Raw genomic sequence first — 17,649 nt, 5'->3', positions numbered from 1 at the left:
TGCGCTTCCTAACTGCAATTCCTGGATTCGCCCCTGTGTATGGAAAAAAAGCCGTCTGATATCCTCTTGGGAAACCCTGTTACCAGCTTTTCAGTAAATCCATCTGTACCTATGAAGTTGGTCACAATACTCTAAAGTTTCCTCAATGAAAAGGGCAACATCGCAAAAATATTAATTAGATTTGTATTTTCGTTGAAAAAGGCCCACAGTTGCAGAAATCCTTTAAATAGTTTAGTTTTTTCATTGATAATAATGCGGTACTTGTGAGCTAAAGCAACAGCTATTTCGGAATAGCACAGTCTCTTCTCAAAATATCGTTTAACTACATGTACATTGTAGTTCCTCTCGCTTTTCCATTATCATCAAGGTCAAATCGATTTAAATTGTTTATACGATAATACAAGAGGCCCACATACCTTATCGGTCACCTGAGTACTAGTTAAAAGTATCACTATAGTCTCAAGGGCTATAAAATCTAGAAATGATTTCCTGTTCTGAATATCTATAAGCTCAATTCTAATATTCAGCAACAGTATATTATCAAACAACATGTGTTCTTTTAAGATCTTCAATGCCCTCAAAAGTGCATAGACAGATGAAAGGCTTTACATAATATACCGGTAATATATATCAACATTAAACGATATGACTAATTTGGACCCAAACTACAGTCAAAACTCTGGGGTTGCAAAATTAACCTTATTTTGTACATCCTTTTCTGCTATTCTTAAACATGCATTTAGATTTTATACGGTATCACCAAACTTAAAGAAGTCCTTCAAATCTTTAAGACAATAATCATTATAATAATTTTGTCACCATCCTGAAACCAAACCCTTACCCCCTGGAATAATGAAATTTACAATTTCTGTAAAGGACTACCTACTCCTTTTAGATATCCATTTAGTTTTAATTTAGTATCAATAGTACTAAAGAAGATGTTATATAAGTGTTTTACACATAAACGCTATATACCAAGTTTGGCCTCACCCTGGGGTCAAAACTCCTACCCAGGGGATCGTGAAAATTGTAATTTTGGTAGACCTTCCTGCTCTACATCACTACGCATTTAGTTTTTCTTACATATATGTGGTGGTAGAGAAGAAGATTGTTGAAAATTATTCAATTTTGTGGCAGTTTTTGCTCTGTCCTTCAGGCTCAAGGGGTGTAGGAGTCCTGAAATTTACCATTTATGTCCCCTTTGTCCCAAAGATGCTTCATACCGAATTTGAAAGGAATTGGAATGATCATACTTATCAAGAAGTTAAAAATGTTCAATTGTTAACGCACGATGACAGACGACAACCAATTGCAATGTCACCCGAGAACTAAAAATCGTAGAAACGACTTTCTAAATCGTAGAAACGACTTTTTAAATCGTAGAAACGATTTAATAAATCGTAGAAACGACTTTCTAAATCGTAGAAACGACTTTTTAAATCGTAGAAACGATTTAATAAATCGTAGAAACGACTTTCTAAATCGTAGAAACGACTTTTTAAATCGTTTTTACGATTTAATAAATCGTAGAAACGACTTTCTAAATCGTAGAAACGACTTTTTAAATCGTTTTTACGATTTAATAAATCGTAGAAACGACTTTATAAATCGTAGACACGACTTTCTAAATCGTAGAAACGACTTTTTAAATCGTAGAAACGATTTAATAAATCGTAGAAACGACTTTCTAAATCGTAGAAACGACTTTTTAAATCGTTTCTACGATTTAATAAATCGTAGAAACGATCTATTTTTATTTTTTCTGCTAGGTAAATTGGCACGAATACGCCGTCGTAGATTTATTCATTTTTAACCATCAACAACTTTCGGACTGCCAATTTAAAAAAAACAAAAAACCAAACAAACAAAAACTGAGTCAATGTTATTCAATTTATTCAAACTGTTTAGAAGCTTTTAATTTTTGTTTATATATTGAAAATTTATGCAACGTTCGGATTATGATGAATTGTAAATTTGAAACATTGTGTTTTAATTCGGTACTCTTTTTTTTTTTTTGAAATATTTAAATTAACTCTCACCAAATCAATAGATATATATTTCAACTACTTTTAACCGGATATTCCTAGTCCCTCTGCCATTTACTTTAGTTTTAGTTTTCCCCGTCTCGCGAATGTTCGAGACTTGAAAAAGGAAAACCGGCGTCGGAACTAATATTGCTTCATCATAAACAAACACGACAAAATGACGGGGACTGTGCGAATGGTGACAGAGGATTCTCAGTTCCAACCAGAGCTGACTAATGCGGGTACTAAGCTCGTTGTAGTGGACTTCTATGCCACTTGGTAAGCAAAACTATCAAAAAGAAAACCCATTGATGATTTCTAGACGTGAAGTGTTCATTGAAGTATTTATTCGTAGTGCTGCGATCAAAATAAAGTAACAAGACTGAGCATATTTTACAATGGCATTATATGTGATGTTACTGATAACAAACTTTAGAATACTTCATCATTTAAGGATTGGATTTGTCAGATATTAGTATAATAGCAGAGGAAATTCTAACGGTGACTCAGAGTAACTTTATAATGTCCGATCTGTTTATGTCAAACTGTTCACTTCCAACAGATATTTTCAATTCATTAAATGAAGTACTTTGTGGGTCTTAGAATTCAAATGGTTTCCACTTTTCTGAGGCCTTTCTCCATAAACTAACAGAGTTATTCTGTCCAATTACCACCTGTGTTTCATCAGAAAATATAACTTTCTGCCACTGTTTATTTGTCCAGTGTCTCTTATTTCTACACCACAAAATTCGTCGTTGTCGATTCACTTTACTGATGGTCAGAGTCCTCTGAATTTTTCCCCTTCTGTAGCCTTCCTGCTTTAATCTACAGTGAACAGTTCTATTTGATACTTTTACAGACATTGTGTTGTTAAAAGATGTTGTAATATCACGTAGAGATTGTCAACTATTCGTTTTTATCAGTCTGAAAATTTTACGATCACCCCTGTCATCAGTCAGTCTTGGCCTGCCACTTCTCCGGTTGTTTTCTACACTTCCCGATTCATTAAATTTCTTTAAAATTCTCCCAACAGTACTTCGATGTATTCCTATTGTTTTGCTGATTTTGTTGTTATTCAATCCCCTTAAGTTTAAATCTACGATTAATTCTTTAACATCTGATGACAACTCTTGTTTTTTCTTTGACATTATTTACATTCGTTACAATACCGGAAATCATCTGCTGTTCCGTAATTATTCACGGTTCCCCTCAACAATCATACCCACATAAATGTTTACCCAGGATTTTATGTTCCAACACGTTATCTATCCTAATAAAAATAGAATATAAATACCGAGACGACGTTTACGGCGATGACGTCGGCCATGTTTGTTGCAATACTTTTGGCCACTCAGTGTATAAGATGTAAGCATCCATTTTGTTTGATTGGCAAATTCAAGTCCTGTTGAAACATTCTTTCATAATCTCTGGTAAAAGTTGATCTTCCGACAAGTCTATGATTAAAACATTATATTTATATTGCAAATCACATTTTCCTCTATGAACCAACCAATTTCAGGGCGCGACACAATCCGTTCACATTGACTATGAACGGATTATATCTCGCAAGTCACACCTTTGGATTAAGATCGTAAACTTGCGTGGATTATCATCCCAATCTTGCGGTCTCCTACCTCAAAAATACGGTGCACCTTGCAATGTTGATAAAAGGCAGGGTGAGACGAAATGTGATGTCATGTCTATGTGTTGACGTATGTCACAATAACTGTGACAGAGGCTAGGAGTTCATTTTATGCAACAAAATAGAAGTAATGTAAACAAACGGTGTTTTAGTTAAGGAATATAAATATAAGAAATGAACATCACTTTTGAGCTGTTCATGGTCAATATGAACGGATTTGGATTTGAGGCAAATTCTCTGTGAATCACTAGCGCGATTCACAGAATTTGCCTCAAATCCAAATCCGTTCATACTGACCATGAACAGCTCATAAGTGATGTTCATTTCTTAAATAAACAAAATTGAAATCACTACCACATATAAATTAACATAATGTGCAAAAACAAAAGCATAAAATGCCAGTGAATCACAAAATAAGCAGCAACCGAATTTACTAACTGTCCAAATTTATAACACCATATGTCCGAAATAACAACACTGTTGTCCGTAGTTAACATTCTACCTGCCTTTATTTAAGTGTTATATTATATGGCATAAATAGCAGAATAAATTCGATGAAATTGGAGTATTTGAAGAATCAACCGTTATACATGTACAACACCGTCCCCTAATTGCTAAATGTGGCAGTCAAAACAGAACTTTACGCAAGAACCAACTTAACGAGTTTCAAGAGGAAACGTTGAATGATGTGCTTCATGACGTTTTGGTATCGGGCTTTGTTAATGGTCATGGGGATTTCATATTATTAGATAAAATTCTGCTGGCTGAAAAAACTTTTACCTACCTACCAATCCTCTTCTGAAATTTAGGGTCGGGAGAGGGAAAACAAACATATTTTTAATTATGGCCCTACTTGATTAATTTGTCATTCATCTTTAGATTGTGCGTCTTTCTCGTAGACTTGGTGTCCTTAATTTCAAGATAAGATGAAAAGCAGAAAAGAGAAGAATTGGGTGTTTGTTTAAAAAAATGATACGTATACAGTCATGTTTTATTCAAAAGGTACTGACTTTATATCTCCTTCAATTTTTCTTTCTTCTTTATCTTTAGGTGTGGGCCTTGTAGAAGAATTGCCCCACTCTACGGGGAATTGAGTCTCAAGTACACTAATGTTGTATTCCTCAAGTTGGATGTAGATCAATGTCAGGTAAAGGGATAAATATAACATGTTCATAGAACACACGGTTATAGATAAATATAACATGTTCATAGAAGACACACTGCTATAGATTAATATAACATGTTCATAGAACACACTGCTATAGATAAATATAACATGTTCATAGAACACACTCTGCTATAAATATAACATGTTCATAGAAGACACTGCTATAGATAAATATAACATGTTCATAGAAGAGGCACTGCTATAGATAAATATAACATGTTCATAGAAGAGGCACTGCTATAGATAAATATAACATGCTCATAGAACACACTGCTATAGATAAAATATAACATGTTCAAAGAACACACTCTGCTATAGATAAATATAACATGTTCACAGAAGACACACTGCTATAAATATAACATGTTCATAGAAGACACACTGCTATAAATATAACATGTTCATAGAAGAGGCACTGCTATAGATTAATATAACATGTTCATAGAACACATTCTGCTATAGATAAATATAACATGTTCATAGAAGACACACTGCTATAAATATAACATGTGAAGACACACTGCTATAGATAAATATAACATGTTCATAGAATGCACTCTGCTATAGATAAATCTAACATGTTCATAGAAGACACACTGCTATAGATAAATATAACATGTTCATAGAACACACTGCTATAGATAAATATAACATGTTCATAGAATGCACTCTGCTATAGATAAATCTAACATGTTCATAGAAGACACACTGCTATAGATAAATATAACATGTTCATAGAAGACACACTGCTATAGATAAATATAACATGTTCATAGAACACACTGCTATAGATAAATATAACATGTGAAGACACACTGCTATAGATAAAATATAACATGTTCAAAGAACACACTCTGCTATAGATAAATATAACATGTTCACAGAAGACACACTGCTATAAATATAACATGTTCATAGAAGACACACTGCTATAAATATAACATGTTCATAGAAGAGGCACTGCTATAGATTAATATAACATGTTCATAGAACACATTCTGCTATAGATAAATATAACATGTTCATAGAAGACACACTGCTATAAATATAACATGTGAAGACACACTGCTATAGATAAATATAACATGTTCATAGAATGCACTCTGCTATAGATAAATCTAACATGTTCATAGAAGACACACTGCTATAGATAAATATAACATGTTCATAGAAGAGACACTGCTATAGATAAATATAACATGTTCATAGAACACACTGCTATAGATAAATATAACATGTTCATAGAAGACACACTGCTATAGATAAATATAACATGTTCATAGAAGACACACTGCTATAGATAAATATAACATGTTCATAGAACACACTGCTATAGATAAATATAACATGCTCATAGAAGACACACTGCTATAAATATAACATGTGAAGACACACTGCTATAGATAAATATAACATGTTCATAGAAGACACACTGCTATAGATAAATATAATATGTTCATAGAACACACTGCTATAGATAAATATAACATGTGAAGACACACTGCTATAGATAAAATATAACATGTTCAAAGAACACACTCTGCTATAGATAAATATAACATGTTCACAGAAGACACACTGCTATAAATATAACATGTTCATAGAAGACACACTGCTATAAATATAACATGTTCATAGAAGAGGCACTGCTATAGATTAATATAACATGTTCATAGAACACATTCTGCTATAGATAAATATAACATGTTCATAGAAGACACACTGCTATAAATATAACATGTGAAGACACACTGCTATAGATAAATATAACATGTTCATAGAATGCACTCTGCTATAGATAAATCTAACATGTTCATAGAAGACACACTGCTATAGATAAATATAACATGTTCATAGAAGAGGCACTGCTATAGATAAATATAACATGTTCATAGAACACACTGCTATAGATAAATATAACATGTTCATAGAATGCACTCTGCTATAGATAAATCTAACATGTTCATAGAAGACACACTGCTAGAGATAAATATAACATGTTCATAGAACACACTGCTATAGATAAATATAACATGTTCATAGAAGACACTCTGCTATAGATAAATATAACATGTTCATAGAAGACACACTGCTATAGATAAATATAACATGTTCATAGAACACACTCTGCTATAGATGAATATAACATGTTCATAGAAGACACTCTGCTATAAATAAATATAACATGCTCATAGAAGACACACTGCTATAGATAAATATAACATGTTCATAGAACACATTCTGCTATAGATAAATATAACATGTTCATAGAAGACACACTGCTATAAATATAACATGTGAAGACACACTGCTATAGATAAATATAACATGTTCATAGAAGACACTCTGCTATAGATAAATATAACATGTTCATAGAATGCACTCTGCTATAAATATAACATGTTCATAGAATGCACTCTGCTATAAATATAACATGTGAAGACACACTGCTATAGATAAATATAACATGTTCATAGAAGACACTCTGCTATAGATAAATATAACATGTTCATAGAACACACTCTGCTATAGATAAATATAACATGTTCATAGAAGACACTCTGCTATAGATGAATATAACATGTTCATAGAATGCACTTTGCTATAAATATAACATGTTCATAGAATGCACTCTGCTATAAATATAACATGTTCATAGAAGACACTCTGCTATAGATAAATATAACATGTTCATAGAATGCACTCTGCTACCGATCATTTTTAATTTTATGAAAATCATGTCAATGTCTTTGTTGTCATAATTTTAATAGTATTAATTATAATTAATAATTAGCATGATTGTGGGATAGGGAAATTCCACCGAGGGGATGAGATCTGCAGTCTAGGATTTGGCTGTTTTAACAGCTCCGTACTGCTCCACTGTATTACCCAAACTGACCCACAGCATGTGTTATAATAAAATATAGCTGATCTAAATAAAAACATAAATCCAACACTTTACTGATATATCAAAAAGATAATTATGTGTAACAAAATTTGAATTAGTTTTTGCATTCCCAGATATGCACACAAAAAAACAGTTATATTTTACACTTTACTTTCATAAAACCAAGCCTGAAGAGATTGTTTTTTCTTCAGGAAAAACCAAATGTTGTGCAACAGTTATGTTGTTCAAATCAAATGAAGTCAAAATCGAAGTTACTGTACGTTATGATCATTTTCCTAAGTATATATACAAACACTCTGAGTGACGTGAAATGTCTGAACGCAATAAAAGTGACTGTTGACTATGAGCTAGTATTGGAGGATTCGCTCGTTACATGACATGATTTTACCACACCCGGAGGCAGTAATATCAATTGAAATGCTACACCATTTGAAAAATTGTTCACTTGATATCAACAATGATAATTTTATTTATTCTATACCCATCAATGTTTCGTTATTTGATACTGTGGATTTCACAGAGTGTGATCCGATTTTCCGGATCACCACACTGGTTTGTCTGATCCCGTTTGAGTATCGTCTGAAACTGATGATGTCACAATGCATCAATGCAATGTGGGGGGGGGGGGGGGGGGGTTGTGGAAAATATTAACCGCGTCACAAACAAAACTGCGTACACAAAACATAATTTCACTGTATGTCTGTGTTTTTGATAATTTGGATTACATTTATTATCTTATAAATGTGGATTTAAAATGCATAAGGGGGTATGTATATAATAGATTTATCATTACTGCAGTAACTTGATCCTAAAAGTTGGATCATGTCTCGTTGACAGGCGCGGATCATCAGATCAAACTCAACGCTTCACGTCTTCGGATCAAGTTACGGTAGTAATAATACACATGTATTCAAGAATGAACTTTTACTGCCGTAACCAAAAGTAATCAGGATTACACTTTTATCAAAGTTATCAATTTGATTATGATTACTGGATATCATTACCCCGTCCCTGGTCTAGGTTATCATATATAGGTGGGGAAACTGCTGGAGATTATAAATTCTATTTTCATTTTAATTGCATTTCCATGCTTGTGTATGTTGTTAGGAAACAGCTCAGAGTCAAGGTGTGACAGCAATGCCAACTTTCATCCTCTACAAAAACAAAGTGAAAGTAGATGAAATGAAGGGAGCAGATGCAGCTGCTTTGGAGGAGAAGATCAAGAGGTGGATGGGAGACGGAGAGGAGGGAACAGATGATGTCACAGTAAAGGGGCATGTACGTATAACTAGGTCACAGTAAAGGGGCATGTACGTATAACTAGGTCACAGTAAAGGGGCATGTACGTATAACTAGATCACAGTAAAGGGACATGTAGGTATAACTAGGTCACTGTAAAGGGACATGCATGTATAAGTTGGTCACAGTAAAGGGACATGTACGTATAACTGGATCACAGTAAAGGGACAAGGGACATGTAAATATAACTGGGCCACAGTGCAGAAACATGTATGTATAACTGTGTCACAGTGCAGAAACATGTATGTATAACTGGGTCACAGTAAAGGGACATGCATGTTGTAATAGTGTTTATTCTTTCAAGACACGTAATTTCACTTACACTCTGCCAGGGCTTAACAGACAGACTGACATAGTTTTGTTTTCAGGGGGAGATTATAAGAAATACCTAATGTTTCCAGAACAGTATCATTGCATTTATGTATTTTACGTGAAATATTACTAGCATCACATCAAAGAACAGTTATACTCTCAATCTGTCAATAGCTCTCTTGGTAGATTTTTAAAAAGATAACACCAGTAGACATGATCATGTGTTGATTGCAGATAAACGAAATGCTGAATGTGTTTTCTATTCGGTGTTTCAAGTTGTACATGCAAATTCATCAAAAGGTTTGTAAGTTGTCTGCAAGTAGTTGTGTAAAAACTGTCTTGGAAATGATGATTTTTTTTGTAGATGGGTCTGTAATGGAAATGATGATTTTTATTGTAGATGGGTCTGTAATGGAAACAATGATTTTTATTGTAGATGGGTCTGTAATGGAAATGATGATTTTTATTGTAGATGGATCTGTCTTCGATGATAAACAAGTCGGGGTGCGAGTGTCTGAATGAGGCAGATGACCACACCCTCAGTCATGCTCTCACAACAAAGGGAGGCTACCTCGAATCCGACTGTGATGAACAGGTACAAGTTTGAAGGATTTCTTCTCCAAACATTCATGTGACGAAATAAGATTGCATATATATATATATATATATATATATATACCTATGTACCATATCAAAACATAGTCATTTTTAGCTCACCTGAGCCAAAGGCTCGACTGAGCTTTTCTGATCAAAGCTGTCCATCATGTCGTTGATGTTGTAAACTTTTTGCATTTTCATCTTATTCTTCAATACCACTTAGTAAATTTCAACCAAATTTGGCACAAATCTTCAAGTTTGTTCAAATGAAGGGCAACGCCCCTCTCCAAGGGGAGATAATATTGAAATAAGGAAAATGTATGGACAAATTTTTTTAATCTTCTCCAGAACCAATGGACTAATTTCAATTAAACATGGTACAAATCATCTTTGGGTGAAGGGAATTCAAGTTTCTTCAAATGAAGGGCCATACCCCATTGAAAAGGGAGATAAGCACAAAAATCCAAAAAATAAGGTCATTTAAAAATCATCGTCTCCATATGAGTTAAAAAATCTCAAGTGGGACGTTAAACAATATGCAATCAATCGATCTTCTTTTCAAGAACCACTGGTCCTGAAAAGTTTAGATTTTCATCAAAGTTTCTTACATAGTACAGATTCTTCAAGTTTGAAATCTTGGCCCCAGGATAGAGACGGGGCCACAATAGGGAAGCAGAAGTTTACGTGCTAATATATAGAGAAAATCTTCTCAAGGGCCACTGTTCCAGACAAGTTCAAATTTACATGAAAGCTTTCTGACATCGTGCAGATTCAAGTTTGTAAAAAAAAAAAAAAAAACATGGTTCCGGGGAATAGGTTGGGGCGACAATAGGGGATCAAAATTTTACTTGCAAATATATAGGGTAAATCTTTAAATATGGTCCAAAGTGAATCAGGTGAGCAATTTGGCTCATGGACCTCTTTATTTTGCAGCCAGACCTCGTAATCTCGAATTCGATTGGGTCCTAGAGAAAACTTTGATATATCTGAGAATTTGAGATATTGAAGTTAGAATACATATTGAAAATGTTTTTGGAACTTCTAACTTTAACTTTGACATGGTATTTGAAAAATCAATGTTTGAGATACCAAAGTTTAACTCCATATATATTTTTACAAATTGAGGGATTTCTTCTGATAGCATACACATTGTATATTTCAGATGTTCCCTACATTTCAATAATTTACATTATGTGATAATGCTATGAAATATTATTGATGTACTCTTTGATAATGTTACAAAAATGTAGTTGTAATAATCCATCTTACTGTTGATAATATACACTGTACACATTTTGAGTTAAAATATTTGTTCTGTTAATGAAATTATCAGATGTAATGTATAATATTTTAAATGTAATTGTCAGATTGATAAATATAATTATCATGAAATGTAATTATCAGATGTAATATATGTAGTCATCAGATATAATTATAGATGTAACATTTAATTACAGTTACTCATCAGTGTGGAGTTCACACAGAGTGTGAAGTTACATTCTCTGAAGCTGTATGCACCGGAGGGTAAGTAGAACTGCACTTAAACTTCTTAACTGTAACTCTGGTATTTTTTGCTGGGCTTTGTAAATAGATGTGAATTGATGCTTACAAAGCCCAGCAAAAAAAAATATCAGAGTTACAGCTTGTATTGCCGTAAATAAACTACAGATTGTGAATATGTCAACCTGAATTTTTCTTCTTTTCAGAAAACGGTCCAAAGACCGTGAAGATCTTTCAGAATCTCCCTCGATCTTTGGATTTTGACCAAGCGGAGAACATGGGGGCAGTACAGACTCTAGAGTAAGCTTTTGTAGAACCCTGATTAGACAGAATTAGTCTAGGTCACTTAGATGCATATCTTATCTCTTAATTCAAATACCTAGCTGCTTTGTGTGAGAAAATTTCACACTTCAGGTAATCAATGTATAATGATCACAGTTCTTATATAATAAAGGGATGGTGTGATTTTTGTAATCGTGGTAGTATTTTCGAAGGGTTTATCAAATGAAAATAATCCATCATAGGAGTTTTGATGATTCTGCTCCATTCATTTAACCTTGAATTTTACTGTGAAGTCTGTGAGAGGAGCATGTCGTATTAATATGTTTTGAAAAGAAGTATTTTCATACAAATTTCTTGGAAAAGTTTTCTATATAAAAGTGTAAAATTAAAATTACTGTAATAGCGCTTTTCCGTGTCCAATATTGCGCTTAGGGGAAAACTATGTGGTAACTGAATATAATATATACTACATCAACTGTTCATAAGTATGCGTGTGGGGGAAATTTATGTACTTTTTAGGTGACTGCGGAATTAGTGTAAATTTCCCCCACTTTTACAGTAATCATTTTTATACGGTTGATACATTTAAAAAATTAGATTTTCATTTAGGGCAGATAACTCTTCGAAAAAGTTTCAAGCGCAAAAGGATCAGCTTCTAATCACTTACCAGCCATGTTAATTTGATCATTTCACTTTCATCATTTCTAATTTTATTCCTCCAAAATTTAACTTCATTCTCCTTTGTTATATATTTATAAGCTTAAGAATGTGCAAAGTGAGGTTCCTCCAAATTCTGAATGAAGTCCCTGATTGGTTGATATTGATACACATTCATAGTATGTAACCATAGCAAATAATGTCATTTATATGAGAATCTGTCAATTTTACTCTGACAAGAAAGATAACTCTTGTGGTCTTGTTTTACAGTCTGACTCCAGCTGACCTGAAGGAGGGTACTTTGATACCTCTACGATTTGTTAAGTTCCAAAATGTCGGAAACGTAACAGTGAGTACTGTTTTGTGTTAGCTAGGACTGCCCTGAAAATCTGATTTAGATATATGTATACGTCAAATACAGCTCTGTATGAAAAAATATCCAGTTTTAGGCATGTTAGGATAGATTAGAAATAACATAAAAATTCAACAATGTACTTTAACTGTAAAAAAAAAAAAAAAAAAAAAAAAAAAAAAGTATGTCAACAAATGTATATTTACTGTATAAAGGTTTCTAAAGTTTGACTTTTTTCCCTCGTGTGTCAGGTATTCATCAAAGACAACCAGTCTGGTGCAGAGACAACACAGATAGACTACTTCGGTTTTGTCGGTTCACCTCTAGACACAACAAATATGGCAGAATTTAAGCGGGTAAGAGTTAACTAGTATGTCAGCTGCAGGATAAATTCAATCGTACTGTGATGTGTTTTCTTGAATTTTTTCATAACTGTGCACAAACCTTTCAAATTCTCCACAAGCCTACAATGCAGGGTTACCACTGTAGAATTTAATTAACAGGAATACCAATGTAAAATTTAATTCACAGAAATACCATCTCAACAGGGTTACCATTGTAGAATTTAATTAACGGGACTACCACATTATTGTAGAATCTAATTAACGGAGTTACCACTGTAGAATGGATGTCGCTGTAGAATTCAATTAATGGAGATAGTCTGATACAACTGAAGAATTTAATTAATAGGAATGCCACTGTAGAATTTAATTATCAGGAAAATGTCTGTAGAATTTGATTAACAAGAATACCACTGTAGAATTCAATTAACCAGAATACCATTTAGAATTTGATTAACATGGATACCACTGTGAAGTCATTGATTCTATAAATTTTACCAGTTGATTGTGGAGAATATTTGGGACTTGTATGAACAAAGTGCACATGTACTAAAATCATCTCTAATCACTTTCAACTATCTGTAAACAAAGATAGCCAATCAGGTATACGTGTAGCTATGTCTCCCGTCTTTCGGGGGGGGGGGGGGGGGGGGGGGGGGGGACATATTTTTGTACTTTCTGTCCGTCTATCTGTTTGTCACAAAATCTTGTGAATGCTTCTATATAGCTTATCGGATGGACTTGAAACTTTGTACAGTGCTTCATTGCCATGTGTAGATGTGCATATTTTGTCTGGACAGGAGGATACAAAGTTATAGTAGATGCATCCGTCTGTCCCACTTTACTTTGTGTATAAAATTCCTCTGAAACCGCTCAACGGATTTTGTTCAAATTTTATAAGATTGTTAGTCACAGTTGATCATATGGAACCACCATTATGATTTGACAAGTTTTACAGGAGTTATGGGACTTTGTTGAATTTGTACATGCTACACTAGATTGATTGAATATTGTTTTACGTCCCTCCCGAGAATATTTCACTCACATGGAGACATCACCACTGCTGGTGAAGGGCTGCAAAATTTAGGCCTATGCTCGGCGCTTATGGCCATTGAGCAGGGAGGGATCTTTATCGTGCCACACCTACTGTGACACTGGACCTTGGTTTTTACGGTCTCATCCAAAGGAATGCCCCATTTAGTCGCCTCTTACGACAAGCAAGGGGATACTGAGGACCTATTCTAACCCGGATCCCCACGGGATTCTACCCTATAGAAACACTTTGTGGAAAGTCTTATGAAAATCAAATCAAATGCACAATAGTGTAGCATGTACAAATTTTACATTTAAAAAGTTCCATATCTCCTGTAAAAGTTGTCAAATGAAAATGACAGTCCAATATTATACATTTATTGTATGAATATTCGGGAGACATGAAGATTATTCACCCAAGAAAAATCATATTCCCCTTGGGTGTTACCCTCGGTGAATACGATTTTTCTTGGGTGAATAAATCTTGTCTCCCTCACTATCATGCAATAAATGTATAATATTGCAATGTCGTTTTCATTTGACAAGCTTTACAGGAGTTATGGGACTTTTTAAGTGTAAAATTTGTACATGCTAGACTATAGAAACACTTTGTGGACACAACTCCTACGAAATCGCTCAACGGATTTCGTTCAAATTTTGTAGGATTGGTAGTCACCATGTGTAGTTGATCATATTGTGCTGTCATTTTGATTTGACAAATTTTACAGGAGTTATGGGACTTTTGTGCTTCGACCTTTTTTTGGGGGGGGGGGGGTTGTTACGTGTAGCAATTTTGTAAATCAATCATGTGATAAATCAATTACTAACATTTTCTTGTGTCAATAGCATGGTTTAGCTACCCTCAAAATGCAATATTTGCGTTGACCTGTGAGCTCAGTGAACATTGAATATGTAAAGATTTGTGTTGACTTCAAAACTTTCAATAACTGTATTGCATTAGATGACTGTATATCTGTTATCCTTTTGTTTTGGGTAAAATGAGTCTCTCTTTTCCTCGTGAACAAGTCATTCATGAAATGTGACGTGTTGATGTCAAACAGATGATTAGAATGATGTCACAATGGCCAAAGATGTCACAAGAGTGTTTAAATTCAATGTCCACCTTGTACAGTGAAAAATTTGATTTCTTATAAAGTGTGTTGTATAAATTGTAAATCTAGAGAGGGGAAGTTTTTAGTTATCTGATAATTTTGTTGACTTTTGTTTTTCAGGTTGCTGGCAAGAAGGGAGAAAGTCACTGACAACAGAAATCCTAGGATTAACTTTTATGGGATTTTTTTTTGGGGGGGTGGGGGTAACAAGGGATTATTGAAGTGGTATTGAGAGACAGGGTAGGAACTTCCTGCAGTTGGATGAGAAAATCTACTGAATCATGAACTAGAGACACATCTACATACATGCTTGTTTTTACAGAAGGAAAAAATTCTTGAAGATGTATACACAAATCAATATTTTAATGCCTTGTCTATTAATGTATGGTAACTCAAAATTTATAAAATCTTGAACGTTTTTGATGCCATGATCTACAACAGGCAGTAAAATGATGAGCAGTTTTGATGTACATTGTACATGTGCATACAATGTATTTTGCTTTCATTCATTAATCAACAATTTTGTATTTAAAGAAATTGATGCATCAGATGCCTTGTTAAACTTCACACAGTACGGTAACTGGACATTGTGGAGGGGATTCCTTTCATTTTTACACTGATAATACATGTTTGAAAGTTAATGCATTTTAAATTGTTACAGTCACTTGAACACTTTTTGTTATGGCATTCAATTTTAATGTATGAACACAAATTGTGACAGTCATTTGAACACTTTTTGTCATGGTGTTAAGTTTTAATGTGTGAACACATAAATTGTGACAGTCATCTGAACACTTTTTGTCATGGTGTTCAGTTTTAATGTGTGAACACATAAATTGGTGTATGGTGAAGACATTTATCCAGTTGATCAACACATATATACAAATGTCAGTAATTCTGTTAAAACATTAAATTATTTTTAATTATACAAGATTGGAGTTTTGTTTAAATGATGGGAAGGTAGATATTTAGAATATGTACTTGGTTGAATACACATTTACATTTTCATCTTTAATTGATATACATTCCATGATTTTTACCCCTGTCCCCCTGGCCGTTTTTTAAAGGAAGAGCATACTCCTTCGCACGTGTTGGTCAGTCTGGAGACTTCATATTTGGTACACTGATACACATCAACATGCCGTTGATCTTCATTGCTCATTAAGTCAATATCTCTACTAGGGTCAAGGTCACTACAAGGTCAGACATATTTAAGAGTAAATGGATCAAACCCAGATCTATTCTCAAACTTACTGACTATAGACATGTTCATCAAGTACCAAGTATGTCCAAAGTCAAGGTCACGACCAAGCCAGACAGGTTTATAATTTTATCAGCTTGGGCAATAATTAATTGGAGAGTGCTTAGGCTTCACACATGGTCACATCAATGTCCAGTTACCTGGCAGGTCAGTCAATGGCCAATTCTGTCAAATTGAGAAAAAACCTTGGGGGTGCAGGCCCCAGAAAAACATCTAATTCGAGAAATAGATGCTTCAATTTTGCAGTTTGCATTGTATGTAAAATTTTAAGATTTTACCAAGAAAGACGTGGAAGGAATTTTGAATTAATATGTAGACATAAATTGTGTATTAACATTTTTTGTTTCATGTAACCCACATACTTGCAATACAGTGACGTTTTACATCAAAGCTGGGTTTTTTTCTCAACAGAAAATCAAGGTCAAGCAATATTTTGATTGGCAGATCAGTATATCCGAGTCGCTACCATGCTGGACAAGTTTGATTGTCAACAGATAATGTTTTACCTCTCACATTTAATAGGCTGATCTACGTTAATGAGTACATGGTCCCTATTGCTTTGCAGCTTAGTATATACCTGTGATACCCAATACCGTTCTTATTTGGTATATTATGTGTAATGTACTGTCCACACAACATTAACATTTGATAACAATTTGTATGGGAGGAGACTTGAAAGAGTCTGCCCTGCTTTACAATGAGAATGCCATTAGGCATTTCTGAATATTTAAGATTGTTTGCTTTCCATCCTAAAAAACTAGAAATGTGTATGCTATAGCAATGCTTTCATGAAATCTTCACCAGATTAAATTTTTCAATATGTAGAGGTGTATACTAGGAGTAATGATCTTAGGGAAAGGCATTTGTATTACAAATATCTCATGTCATCAGTAAAACTTGCTATTCCAGAGGCTTTTGACAAAACTACAATTAAAACATTTAAGAATTCCCAGTACCAAACTTGCCGGTCACTTTACCCAAAGCAGAATCATGACAAATTATGAAAATTTCTTGAAGTTACAGCAACAATTTTTAGCCGAGTTGCAACGAAGTTGAACTCGGCTATTGGTTTGGTGATGCGGGCGGTTGGGCGTCAACAATTGGTTTCCGGATGATAACTCGAAAAGTTTACAATCTAATCAAATGAAACTTTGATATATTG

The 17,649-nt window shown here is 33.9% G+C and overlaps 1 protein-coding gene across 1 annotated transcript; it reads left to right on the top strand.

Moving 5' to 3' along the window:
• The first annotated feature begins 2,104 nt into the window (after window positions 1-2,104).
• LOC125662367 (thioredoxin-like protein 1) lies at window positions 2,105-16,157 on the top strand. Its single transcript, XM_048894558.2, has 9 exons — window positions 2,105-2,303; window positions 4,717-4,813; window positions 8,850-9,020; window positions 9,826-9,948; window positions 11,408-11,474; window positions 11,657-11,750; window positions 12,660-12,738; window positions 12,993-13,097; window positions 15,347-16,157. The coding sequence occupies exons 1-9, from the start codon at window positions 2,203-2,205 to the stop codon at window positions 15,374-15,376; spliced, it is 867 nt and encodes a 288-aa protein (XP_048750515.1). The 5' UTR covers window positions 2,105-2,202; the 3' UTR covers window positions 15,377-16,157.
• The last annotated feature ends 1,492 nt before the right edge of the window (window positions 16,158-17,649 follow it).

Source organism: Ostrea edulis, chromosome 8 (assembly GCF_947568905.1).
Source record: "Ostrea edulis chromosome 8, xbOstEdul1.1, whole genome shotgun sequence".
Taxonomy (NCBI): Eukaryota; Metazoa; Mollusca; class Bivalvia; order Ostreida; family Ostreidae; genus Ostrea; species Ostrea edulis.
Note: the sequence above shows the minus strand (reverse complement) of the source record. Positions and strands in the feature narration are given on the sequence as shown.

Excerpts from the sequence above, each read along its gene's own strand:
- LOC125662367 (XM_048894558.2), top strand. The coding sequence starts at position 2,203 with ATGACGGGGACTGTGCGAATGGTGACAGAGGATTCTCAGTTCCAACCA. Across the intron at positions 2,304-4,716 it reads GTGGACTTCTATGCCACTTG|GTGTGGGCCTTGTAGAAGAA; the intron begins GTAAGCAAAACT and ends CTTTATCTTTAG. Across the intron at positions 4,814-8,849 it reads TGGATGTAGATCAATGTCAG|GAAACAGCTCAGAGTCAAGG; the intron begins GTAAAGGGATAA and ends GTATGTTGTTAG.